Source organism: Acomys russatus, chromosome 2, assembly GCF_903995435.1.
Source record: "Acomys russatus chromosome 2, mAcoRus1.1, whole genome shotgun sequence".
In the NCBI taxonomy this organism is placed as follows: Eukaryota; Metazoa; Chordata; class Mammalia; order Rodentia; family Muridae; genus Acomys; species Acomys russatus.
In genome coordinates, this window is record NC_067138.1 from 94,631,742 (window position 1) to 94,643,986 (window position 12,245).

General features: G+C 40.3%; 1 protein-coding gene across 1 annotated transcript; it reads right to left on the reverse strand.

Moving 5' to 3' along the window:
* Positions 1-11,398: 11,398 nt before the first annotated feature.
* Positions 11,399-11,971, reverse strand: LOC127207239 (interferon alpha-13-like). The gene has a single exon (XM_051166616.1). The coding sequence runs from the start codon at positions 11,969-11,971 to the stop codon at positions 11,399-11,401; it is 573 nt and encodes a 190-aa protein (XP_051022573.1).
* Positions 11,972-12,245: the final 274 nt, after the last annotated feature.

A 12,245-nucleotide genomic window follows, 5' to 3' on the forward strand; every position in this document is an offset into this window, starting at 1 on the left:
TGTGGATGCTGCAGATGCTGCTGGTCCTCTGGGCTGGGTGGTCTGGAACCTTCCTCAGAGAAGAAGTCTGAGGATCTTCCTGTGTGCATGTCTCTTAAGTAGTGGAAACATAGTTTCTATTTTCTGAGTGTCCTGACTCTCTTTCAAATTCTTCTTTCATTTTTTAAAATTTATGTTCTTCTTCTGTTTTGGAATTTTTTTCAACCATTGCATTTCTTTCACTTTCATCTCTCCTTTCTCTTTTTCACACTCCTGAAGTTTTCTTTTCTAAGTAGAATTGTGATTTACCAGTACAGCACAGATAGTCATCCAGTGATTGAAATTTACTCACCTAATATCCAACAGCCCTCTATCTAATCATTGCACTTAACCATTATGAATTTTATATTGTAACATTTTTGTTGTTATATATATTAATAACAGCATTGCTTATATTATACTCTAAGGTATAATGCAATTTAATTTTTGTTTTGCTTTGTTTTTGAAAAAAAGGTTTCTTTGTGTATCCCTGGCTATCCTGGACTTGCTTTTTCAACCACGTTGGCCTTGAACTCACAGTAATCCACCTGCCTCTGCCTCCCCAGTGCTGGGATTAAAGGCGTGCACCACCACACCTGGTACAATTTAATTTTTCAACCTTAAATATTGACCTAATGGTATACTTTAAGTTTTTTCAAAAATTTAAAGGCTAAAATTATTGCCTTCAAATTCTTTGAGTTACATTATTAATAATTTATGTAAAAGGATTTTAAAGAAGATATTATTTATTTATCTGATGATTGTCATCTTACTGTGAGGGCCAAATACCTAAAAAGGCTTGTTGTTCAAGATTGGTGAGCTGAGTTTGATTCCTTGAGCCCATGGTCTCAATAGAAAAACAAAGGCTATGTGGTTGTCTCTGACCACCATTTTCACAAAGTGGCAAACTTGTGCCTGCATACATATAGTTAATGCATGCATGCACACATAGATTCACATCCACACATTTCATCACACACATACACTTACTCAGTCTCAAACATACACACTCATACAATCATATACACACAGATACACAGTCTCTCTCACACACATACACATACAGTCACACACATTGCCAGGCACACACACACTGCCACAATACACACATACTATACACATTTACAGACACACATTCTCACACTCACTTTGGCACTGTACAGAGTGCATGGTTTCTGAGTAGTAGGACAACAGTAACTGCAGAGGGAGAGGGAGAGGGAGAGGGAGAGGGAGAGGGAGAGGGAGAGGGAGAGGGAGAGGGAGAGGAGGGACTGTGGACTCCAAAATGCATCTGTGTTTCCCAGGTAAGAGGAGAGGCCATGGGTGGCAGGAATGAGCAGTCCAGCCTCTGGCCACCCAGCTATTCCTGCCATGCAGGGAGAGTCCTGGATCCTGGAGATGGTGGGTTCAGCCTCTGGTTCATTGCTGTATTCATCTTCCCTGAGGAGACCATCCAGACCTCAGGAGCATAAAAGCTCTTGCTCCAAACTGGCAGCACCCAGCCTGTAAGGTATCTGCTCAGCTTGAGCTCAGAGACCAGGGATTAAGCAAGCAAGTGGTGCCACTGCTGACTTTGGGAGCTCCCCTGGTGAGAGGAGGGCTCCTAGGTTCCACAAGAATCCTGGTGGTCCTCAGACTCGTACAGGCCAGACACTCCAATCCAATCCTCTGTTGTGGGTCTAATTGGAACAAACACTAGAGGAAAACTACCGGCTATTCTCTAAGATCCAGCAGCCTATCCACAATCCTAATCACCAACCCATGGAAGGCTGCTCCAGGAGCATCAAGCCTCCAGCCCAGGGCCTTCCCTGCCACCACCTCCTCTCCCTCCCAGAAATCCAGTGGGTACCAGGTACAACGAGGACAAATCTGAGACAACCAACTGGCTAAAGTTCAGCAAAAGAACAAAATCTTCAATGAGCAGGGCAATATGGCGCCTCCAGAACCCACTTATCTCACTGCAAGCAACCCTGGATAGGATAAGACAACTGAAACACAAGAATATGACATTAAATCTATGCTTTTGAAGAATATAGAGGCATTTAAAGAAGAAAATGAAGAAATCTCTTAAAGTAATACAGGAAAACACAAACAAATATGTGAATGAAATGAATAAAATGGTACAAGATTTGAAAATGGAAATAGAATAAATAAAGAAAACACAAACTGAGAAAATCCTGGGGATAGAAAACTTAGGGCAGAAAACAAGCATCACCACCACAATACATTAGATAGAAGAAAGAATCTCAGGTGTAGAGGATACAATTGAAAAAAAAAATTGATATATCTGTCATAGAAAATGTTAAGTCAAAAATATTCTTGTGTTGAAATATTGCTAATATTTAACATTATTAGTACTTTTAATAAAATCAGCAGTTACTACTTAGCCATATATATATGTACCCAAATAACCACACAAAGAGACTAGGATATATTTAACTAGCCTATAGCCCAATGTTGCACAATAATTACTCCATCCTAAACTGCCAAGCTAATATAGTTTCCTCCCATTAAGATTTATGTCATATAATTGCTTTAAATCATCTCCTAGGCCTGGTTCATTTCTCCTCGTGTTTCCTGATCTTCTCCTCCTGGCTCCATCCTATTCTCCTTTCTCTTTCTCTTCTCTCAGTGGACTGACATGTCCACCCTATTCTCTGTTATTGTTGAGCATTGGCTAGTTGGCTTTTATTGGCAATACAGAGAACAAATGGTGATATGTTTACACAAACTTGAGACAGGAGATACTTAGAATAAACATCCCACTGCAATCTCTGGATTGAAACCAGATATTGGGGTCAAGCAATCAGCATTTGAAGGAGCAAGGGTAAACTGTACAGTCCACAAGAACATTATGCCAACATTCCTGACATGAAATATGCAAGAAATTAGGGCTACTGTGAGAAGGCAGAACCTAAGAATCACAGGAATAGAAGAAAGAGAAGATTCCGAGTTTAAGGCCCAGAAAATATTTTCAACAAAATCATAGAAGAAAATTCCCCCAACGTAAAGAAATAGAGGTATATAAACTTAAAGAGGCCTCAGGAACACCAAATAGACTAGACCAGAATAGAAAGTCCTCCAACCACACAATAATCAATACACTACATGTACAGAGCAAAGAATAAAATATTAAAAACCACAGGAGAAAAAGCCCAGGTAACATATGAAGGCAGACATATCAGAATCATGTCTGACTCTCATCAGAGACTCTAAATGCCAGAAGGCTATGGTCCCATATCTTACAGACCATAAGAGAGGTCAGATATCAGCCCAGACTATTATACCTAGCAAAATTTTCAATCACCATGGATGGAGAAAACAAGATAGTCTACGACAAAAGCAAAATTAAACAATATCTAAGCACAAGCCCAGCAACAGAAGATATCTTGGGTGGAAGTGGGGGTGGGGGAGTGTTACAGTCAGCCCTTTTTAGAGTGAGATTACAAGTCTCATAAGGTAGGGGAGACTCAGGTGCTTTGCAAGTGTCAGAGCTCTTTGGTGTGTCTATCTTGCCTGTCGTGATAGGGGATTTGTATAAATGCCAGAAACATGCTGGCAGACAGGTTGAGACTCACACTCTGTGGGTGTTGTCCCAATGGAAGGGGTGATTCTATGTGCCAGTAAGTGGCTAGAATCCCTGGGAGCTGGGCGTGTTTCAGGAGACCTTCTTTTCCTGCAATGACAAGTCTGAGATGGTCTAAGGAAGTGAAGAACCCAGGCAACTTTCCTCAGTAATTAGAGATCTATAAACCCTGGGCAGTGAGGGTGACTGTATCTGATTCACTAGGGCTAAGAGTGCCAGGCTATGTCATCTACATACAGTGATACAGTGCCTAAGTAACATGGGGCCTTTATCACAGTAAGGAAGGGAGAAAGGAAGGAGAGAAGAAAGGAAGCAAGGAAGATGGTTCTTGAGAGTATGATGCCTAGGTGTAATTAAGGCCCATTTGCTGGAGACTAGCATAATCTCTGCACAGGGTTAGGTACTTCCTAGAACTCCATCTGCTTGTTATTAGGAAAATCAGGCCCGAAGTTTTCTTTTAGGGCTACGTGATGCCCTTTACAAAATCTGGAATTGCCAGATAAGGTGGACTGAGGAAATCCAATGAGAAATGGAGTCTGTTCTTCATAGACTGAGAGTGAAACTGGCTATCTGGAGAAGATAGACTTAGACGTTAACTAGCAGAGCTGCCCCCCCCCCCCACACACACACTACAACCACCAACATAAAAATAACATGAGCTAGAAATTGGTCACTAATAACTCTTATCATCAACAGATTATTTCTCCAACAAAAGACACAGGCTAACAGAATTAATGGGTAAACAGGGCCCGTCATTCTGCTGCATACAAGAAACACACTTAACAACAAAAATAGTCATTATTCAGAGTAAAGGTTAGAAAAAGGTTTTTTTCAAACAAAGAGACAGAAGAAGCAAGCTGAAGTAGCTATTCTAATATCCAATAAAATAGGCATTCCACCAAAATTAATCAAAAGAGATGAGGAAGGACACTTCATACTCATCACAGAGAAAACACATCAAGATGGCATCTCAGTTATGAACATTGATGCCCAAATTACAAGGAAAACCACATTTGTAAAAGAAATGTTACTAAAGCTTAAATCACACATCAATACCTACACATTATTACTGGGCTCCAACACCCTGCTCTCACCAAAGGACATGTCATCAAGACAGAAAATAAAGAAAGAAATATTTAGTCTAGCATAAGCCATGAATATGTACACAACATTTCACCCAAACATAAAGGAACATACATTCTTCTCAGCACCTCTTAGAATCTTTCCCAAAATTGACCATATACTTGGTTACAAAGAAAGCCTTAATAGATAAAAGAAAGTTGAAATTATCCCTTGTATATTATGAATACACCATGGATTAAAGCTAGTTTTCAACAACAGAAAAAAAAAAAAAAACCAGAGAAACCATGAGCAACTCTTTACTCAATGATTATTGGGTCAGGAAAGAAACAAAGAAATTAAAAACTTTTAAGAATTTAGTGAAAATGAAGATACAATATACCTTCACTTATGAGACAAAATGAAAGCAGTGCTAAGGGAAAAGTTCATATCACTAAGTGCCTTCATAAAAAATTGGAGACTTCTTATACTAGCAATGTAAAAGCACAGCTAAAAGCTCTAGAACAAAAAGAAGCAAACACACCAAGAGGAGTTCAGGTAAGAAATAATCAAATGCAGTGCTGAAATCAATAACTTAGAAATTAAGAGAGCAATAAAAAGAACCAATGAAACCCAGAACTGGTCTTTTGAGAAAGTCTACAAGATTGGCAAACCCTTACCTAAACTATCTAAAAAGGCCTAGAGACAGTATCCAAATTAACAAAATCAGAACGTAAAAGGGGGACACAGCACTGAGGAAATTAAAAAACATGTATTCCACAAAATTGGAACAGCTAAAGAAAATGGATAATTTTCTTGATAAATTTCACTTACCAAAATTAAATCAAGATCTTATTAATAGTTAAAAGATTCATATAACCCTTAAGGAAATAGAAGCAGTTATCAAACATCTCCCAATCAAAGTTAAACGCCCAGGGGCAGATGGTTTTAGTCTAGAATTCTACCAGACTCTCAAAGAATAGTAAATACCAATACTTCTCAAACTATTTTACAAAACAGAGGCAAAAGGAGCATTACCAAACTCTTTTTATGAAGCCACAGTCATCCTGACAACTATCCACACAAAAACCCAACAAAGAAAGAAAATTTCAGAACAATCTTCATATGATCATTGATACAAAGTACAAACCAAATCCAAGAATACATCCAGGAAAACTTATTCCCCATGATCAAGTGGGCTTCATCCCAAGAATGCAGGAATGGTTCAACATATGGAAATTCATCAATATAATCCATCGTATAAACACACTGAAAGAAAAAAATCCTGTTATTACTTCATTAGGTGCAGAAAATCCTTCAGCAAAATCTAATTCCCCTTCATGATAAAAGTCTTGGAGATATCAGGGATCCAAGGCCCATACCTACACATAATAAAGGCTATATACAGCAAGCTCATAGGCAACATCTGATTAGATGGAGAGAAACACAATGAAATTCCACTAAAATCAGGGTCAAGACAAGGCTGCCCATTCTGTGCTTAAAGTTCTAGCAAGAGCAATAAAACAACTAAAGGAGACCAAGTAGATACAGATTGGAAAAGAAGAAATCAAAGTATCCCTATTCACAGATGATATGATAGTATAGATAAGTGACATGAAAAATTGTACCAGAGAATTCTTACTAATGACAAACACCTTCAGAGACGTGACTGGATAGAAAATTAATTTTAAAACATAAGTAGCCCTCTTGTATACAAATGAAAAATGGGCTGAGAAAGAAATTAAGGAAACAACACCCTTCACAGTAGCCACAGATAATATAAAGTATCTTGGTGTAACTCTAATCAAGAAAGTGAAAAACCTGCATGACAAGAACTTAAGGTTTCTGAAGAAAGAAATTGAAGAAGACATCAGAAAGTGGAAAGGTCTGCCATGCTCATGGATTGGTAGGATTAACGTAGTAAAAATGTCCATCTTCCAAAAAGAAAACTATAGATTCAATGTAATTCCCATTCAAATGCCAACACAATTCTTCACAGAGCTTGAAGGAACAATTCTTAACTTGCTATGGAAAAACAAAAAAGCCTGAGCAAGTAAAGCAATCTTATATGAGACAGAACTTCTGGAGCTATCTTCACCCCTGACTTCAAGCAATACTACAGAGAAATGATAATAAAAACTGCAGTGTATCAGCATAGAACTAGACCAGTAGATCAGTGGAATTGAATTAAATTCCCAGAAATAAACCCATGCACTTGTGGATGCTTGACTTTTGACAAAGAAACCGACACCATACAATTGAAAAAAGATATCTTTTCAATAAATAATACTGCTCCAACCGGATGTCTATATGAGAAGAATGCAAATTGACACATATTCATCACCCTGCACAAAACTCAAGTCCAAGTGCTTTAGTGTGGAGGAAGCTCTGACAGGAAACCGAGTTCTACAGAGAAGTTGCCAGAGATAGAGTCTGCTCTTTGCAGGTCATGGCCAGGAAGTGACCCTCTTCTTCTCTAAATGTTACTCAGCATTGAGGATTCCTTTTCCTTCCTCTTCACAGTCTTTCTTTCCTCCTTTCCTTCTTTCTTTCTTTCTCTCTCTCTCTTTCTTCTTTCTTTCTTTCTTTTATTTGACTCACTATTAGGTCATAGGAATATTCTCTATGTTCCAAAAATTGGAGGAGATTCTCTTACAAGAAGGTTTATTGCAAACTTTAGTGGCTCAACTTTTGGTTTCAAATGGTGGTTATGCATTTTCAGAAAAAAAAATCCATTCAGGAACAAAGATGTATTAGGGAGCAGTTGTCACTGCACTTTTGTTTTCTTTTTTCTACTTTCCTAGAAAGAAAACCCTGATGTTGGTTTGTGGCACTGAACCATAAATAGTGATGTCATTGGAAATGAAAGCAAAGAAGCAACAACGTAATAGCAACAGTGTTAGCTTCTAAGATGAAATAGACAAGATCTATGGACATTAAATAAAATAATGTTATAAAAGTGACTATATTTGAAAGTGATACTTGGCCTCAATGTAATCCAAATAAACCTCTCAGTGTCAGTTTAAAAATACATGTGGAAATATGAAGATGCCAAGGAATAAAAGAGTGTTGTGTCTTTGTGTCACAATACATGGTTTCAAATTATAGCTATCCATCTAATAGGGGGTCACTGCACCTGCCATCACCTACCGCAGAACCCTCTTACATTCCATGACAATAAACACAGAGACACACAGCTGGTCACTGGACAGAAAATAACAGGCAGATTTCCTTGCATCAAGCATCATTGCAGAAGAAGGTGTAAGAGATCTGTGAGAGCCAAAGGCAGTGGATGACTACAGCAAACCGTGCTCCTGGACACAGCAGTGCAGTTGCATAGATGAACCGATAGAGACGAGACTGAATGAACAAGACCAAGCCAGACAAAATCCCACTTGGAAAATGGAGGGAACTCCACCTCTGGCTGTGGAACCATGGTAGGTGATAGCTGCTGGGAAAGAGAGATTTAAGTATGGGCAGGGATGGGGCCCCTGTGAGAGCTACCCATGCTCCAGGAGGTGGCCCTGTACCATGCATGTACCACTAGGTGGAATAGGATGAAGGAGGAGGAAAGGAAAGATTAGGGGGAGTTGAGTAGTACAATAGTAGGAGTTGCAGGAGGAGAATAAGTGGAGAAAAAGAAAAGTTCATACACTTGGGAGGGACTAGTGATGTCACAAAGGATTAACTTTAGAGATATCTTTCTTGCCTGGCGGGATTTATCCCAAGGGCTGTTTTGGAGGCTTATATGAATGAGGTTCATGCCCAGTTTCTTCTAGGTATGTTTGTCTGTGCTATCCAGGCTAGTCAGTCATTTTTATTCATCAGTTTTGTATTGATATACACGGTCCCAATCATATTTAGACCCCCAAACACTTCACTCATATGCTCATTCTCAAATGCCTTTTGATGCTTCTATTTATAGTCCTTACTCAGGACATCTGCCTTTCTATCATTCCTGTAGATCCACATAGGTGACATTAATGAGATGTAAATGTCAACTATTTAGGAAGTTTAACAAATGTAGGAATCCAAGAAGCATGTTCATAGAGCTAGTATACAGAGAGCAGAGTCCTGTAACTTGTGTCTTCGTCTGAAAGTCCATTTCTCCTCAATACAAGAACTCATTCTGTACCTGTGCATACAAATGTGTACATGTCGTGTGCTCAAACACGCACACACATACATTTATACATACATATTTACACATACACAATGCATATATTTTACCAATTTTATTGTGTTTTTTTACGTACCAACCTTCTCTACTCCAAACCCTTCCAAGCCCCCTATACTAGGTAGGCAACAAAGAAAGAAGGGATAGGTTTGCAGAGCTCTTTAGACTACTTCCTGCTGACTGGGGTTGTTGGTTTCCTAAGTTCAAATTCAGTCTTTGTCAGTATATACAGTAATCTTACAAACCTGAAATCTACTAATCCAGCAATACCAAAAACAGTAGCAGGAAGCAACAGCGGCAGAGATCAACAGCAGCTGGGGCAGCTGCCTTCTCAGGGTTCTTCATCCATACACTCCCAAGAGTGCCCAAAATTGAGATATCTGTGGCTCATGAAATCACAGCCTGGCCAGAGCAAGAAACACATTATAGTTAGTGGCTGTGGACAATTTGAAATGGCCCTATATCCCACATTTTGGGATTAAAGCAAAAAGATATTCACACAATATAACTGGATATTTTTTAAAGAAACCAAACTTTTTACTACACACACAGACACAGACACACACACACACACACGAGAGAGAGAGAGAGAGAGAGAGAGAGAGAGAGAGAGAGAGAGAGAGAGAGAGAGAGAGAGACAGACAGACAGACAGACAGACAGACAGACAAACAGACAGAGAGAGACAGAGAGAATGAGAGGAGAGGGAGAGGTACTTACTCTCTGACACACACACACACACACACACACACACACACACACACACACAGTTATTTAATTCATTTAATGTGTATGCATTGCTCTTTGAGGGACAACATTTGGTTTTTGCTGTCTTCCTTACTTTAAGTGGAAAGTGATGCTCTTGGCTCCCTGGCTCATGTAACTGGGCAGTGATTGGGCAGAGCCTTCATAGCACAGAGTCTCTTCAGGATGGAGATCCAGACGGTGCTTTTGCTCTTTATTACCATATGAGACTCAAACAGGCAAAGGGAGATCTCAGAGATTTCTCTGTCTAGGAACAAATTTTTTTCAGGTTGTGTGGCTGTACTTCACTGGTCTCTCAAAGTCAGGATCAATGAAGACACCCCGTTTCTGTCACCCACTTTGGTACTGAGGTCCACAGTGCTCTTTAGCCAGTAACAATTACCCTGAGCCTCGGTGCTGGTTCTTCTGTGTCGTGTATGTGTGTGGAGAGTCTGATTCCAGGATGGTGTTACTACTTCATTACATGGGACTTGATTAGTAGCTATTGAATTTACTAAACCTGATGCAAGAGAAATCACAGCCTCAGCCCTCCCTCTTGTATGTAACTCTGTGAGAGTGTGCTAAGAAGGATGACTTCAGAACTCATCCTGGAGATCTAAGTTTCATAAATCACATAAAATTACTGCTTTATCTTAGTTGTTCATGTGAGGGACTTTCTTTTCAGTTATACACACAGAACTTGAGGGCATCACAGTCAGGTAAGTCAGGGGAATATTTGGTCAAAGAACTCAGTCCCAAACTGACAGGATAAAGATATCTTGGCTTCTGCCTGCACAGTGCGCTGCTTGTATATACAGAAGAAATGTAAAGATGTAGCTGGCATGTCTACTCATGTAAACACTAGGCAATACCACATGCATCCACAATACTTTGAACCCTTGTCACTCATGTAATTTTTTAAAAATGTATTTTATTAGTTTATTCATATTACATCTCAATGGTTATCCCATTCCTTGTATCCTCCCATTCCTCCCTCCCTCCCGCTTTCCCCCTGCTCATTTCCCCTATGACTGTAACTGAGGGGACCTCCTCCTCCTGTATATGCTCATAGAGTATCAAGTCTCTTCTTGGTAGCCTGCAAACCTTCCTCTGAGTGTCACCAGGCCTCCCCATCAAGGGGACGTAGTCAAACATGGGGCACCAAAGTTTGTGTGAAAATCAGTTCCCATTCTCCAAATGGGGAAATAGAAGGGTCCAGAGGGTCCTAGAAACCTACAAGAAGATCATTATGATGGGAAGATCTGGGCCCAGGGGTCCTGCTCAAACTATGGCACCAGCCAAGGACAATACATGCAGTAAACTTCGAACCCCTACCCAGATCTAGCCAATGGACAGGGCATGCGTGTAATTTTTATGTTTCAGAGTATCAGGGTAAAACATTAAAAGTGTTCAAAAAGATGTAAAGAATGAAAAAGACGAGAAAGATTCAATTGGGAATAATTTATAGAACATAGAAAATTAACAGGTTATACATGCATTTGCTCCATTAAAGAGATATAAAACTGTATCAAAACAAATAGAAAATGGGTTAAGTAAAAGAGTTCCATAAGTAACAAAGTAAGTAAGAAAATAATAAATAAATAAATAAATAAATAAATAAATAAATAAATAAATCTGAATGCGTAGAGAACGAATTCTGTTACCAATAAATACTGTATTGCTCATTACTGCTGAAGCACCTAAGCAAGTTAATCCAATTTGTGCCACAACCAGTGAAGCTTGTGTGATGGTCAAATCTGAGCAATGAGGTGCAGTGTCCTAGTCCAGCAGAGTCCTCTTCACTTAGTCTCAGGACTCAGTCCTCCTCCTCTCTCAGTCTTGCCATCCAGTTGGCTGAGGAAGACAGGGCTCTCCTGACTTCTGCTCTCACCACCTCCCAGGCACAGGGGCTGTGTTTCTTCTCTCTCAGGTAGACAGTGATCCTCTGGAAGTATTTCCTCACAGCCCCCAGGGAGTCCTCCTGCCTCAGGGGAGGTTCCTGCACCTCCACCTGCTGCATCAGACAGGCTTGCAGGTCCCTGAGCTGCTGGTGGAGGCCAGTGCAGAGCGTGTCTAGGAGGCTTGCCTCCCAAGCAGCAGATGAGGCCACTGAGCTGAAGAGGGTCAGGAGCTGCTGGGTCAGCTCATGCAGGACAGGGATCACATGAGTCTTCTGGACCTGCTGGGCATCTACCTTCTCCAGAGGGAATCCAAAGTCCTTTCTGTCCTTCAGGCAGGAGAGAGGGGAGAGTCTCCTCATCTGTGCCAGGAGTGTGAAGGCTCTCCTGTTCCTGAGGTTCTGTGTCTGAGGCAGGTCACATCCTAGAGAGCAGGTTGACCAGTAGCTCATCACCACCAGGGCCACCAGGAAAGCACAGGGCCTAGCCATTGCGGATGCTGCAGATGCTGCTGGTCCTCTGGGCTGTGTGGTCCTGAACCTTCCCCTCCAGGTTCTCTGATGACCATCCTGTGTGCATGTGTCTTAAATAGGGGGAACCCTAGTTTCCATTTTCTGAATTCCCTCCCCATTTCATAACTATCTTTTACTTTTTAAACACTCAGTATCTGGTTTGTCTGGGCATTTTCTAAACCGCTTTTGTTTTCATTCTTGCTTCCTCTTTCACTACTCCTCTCTGAAAGCTGTTTTATAGCTTTTCTTTTAC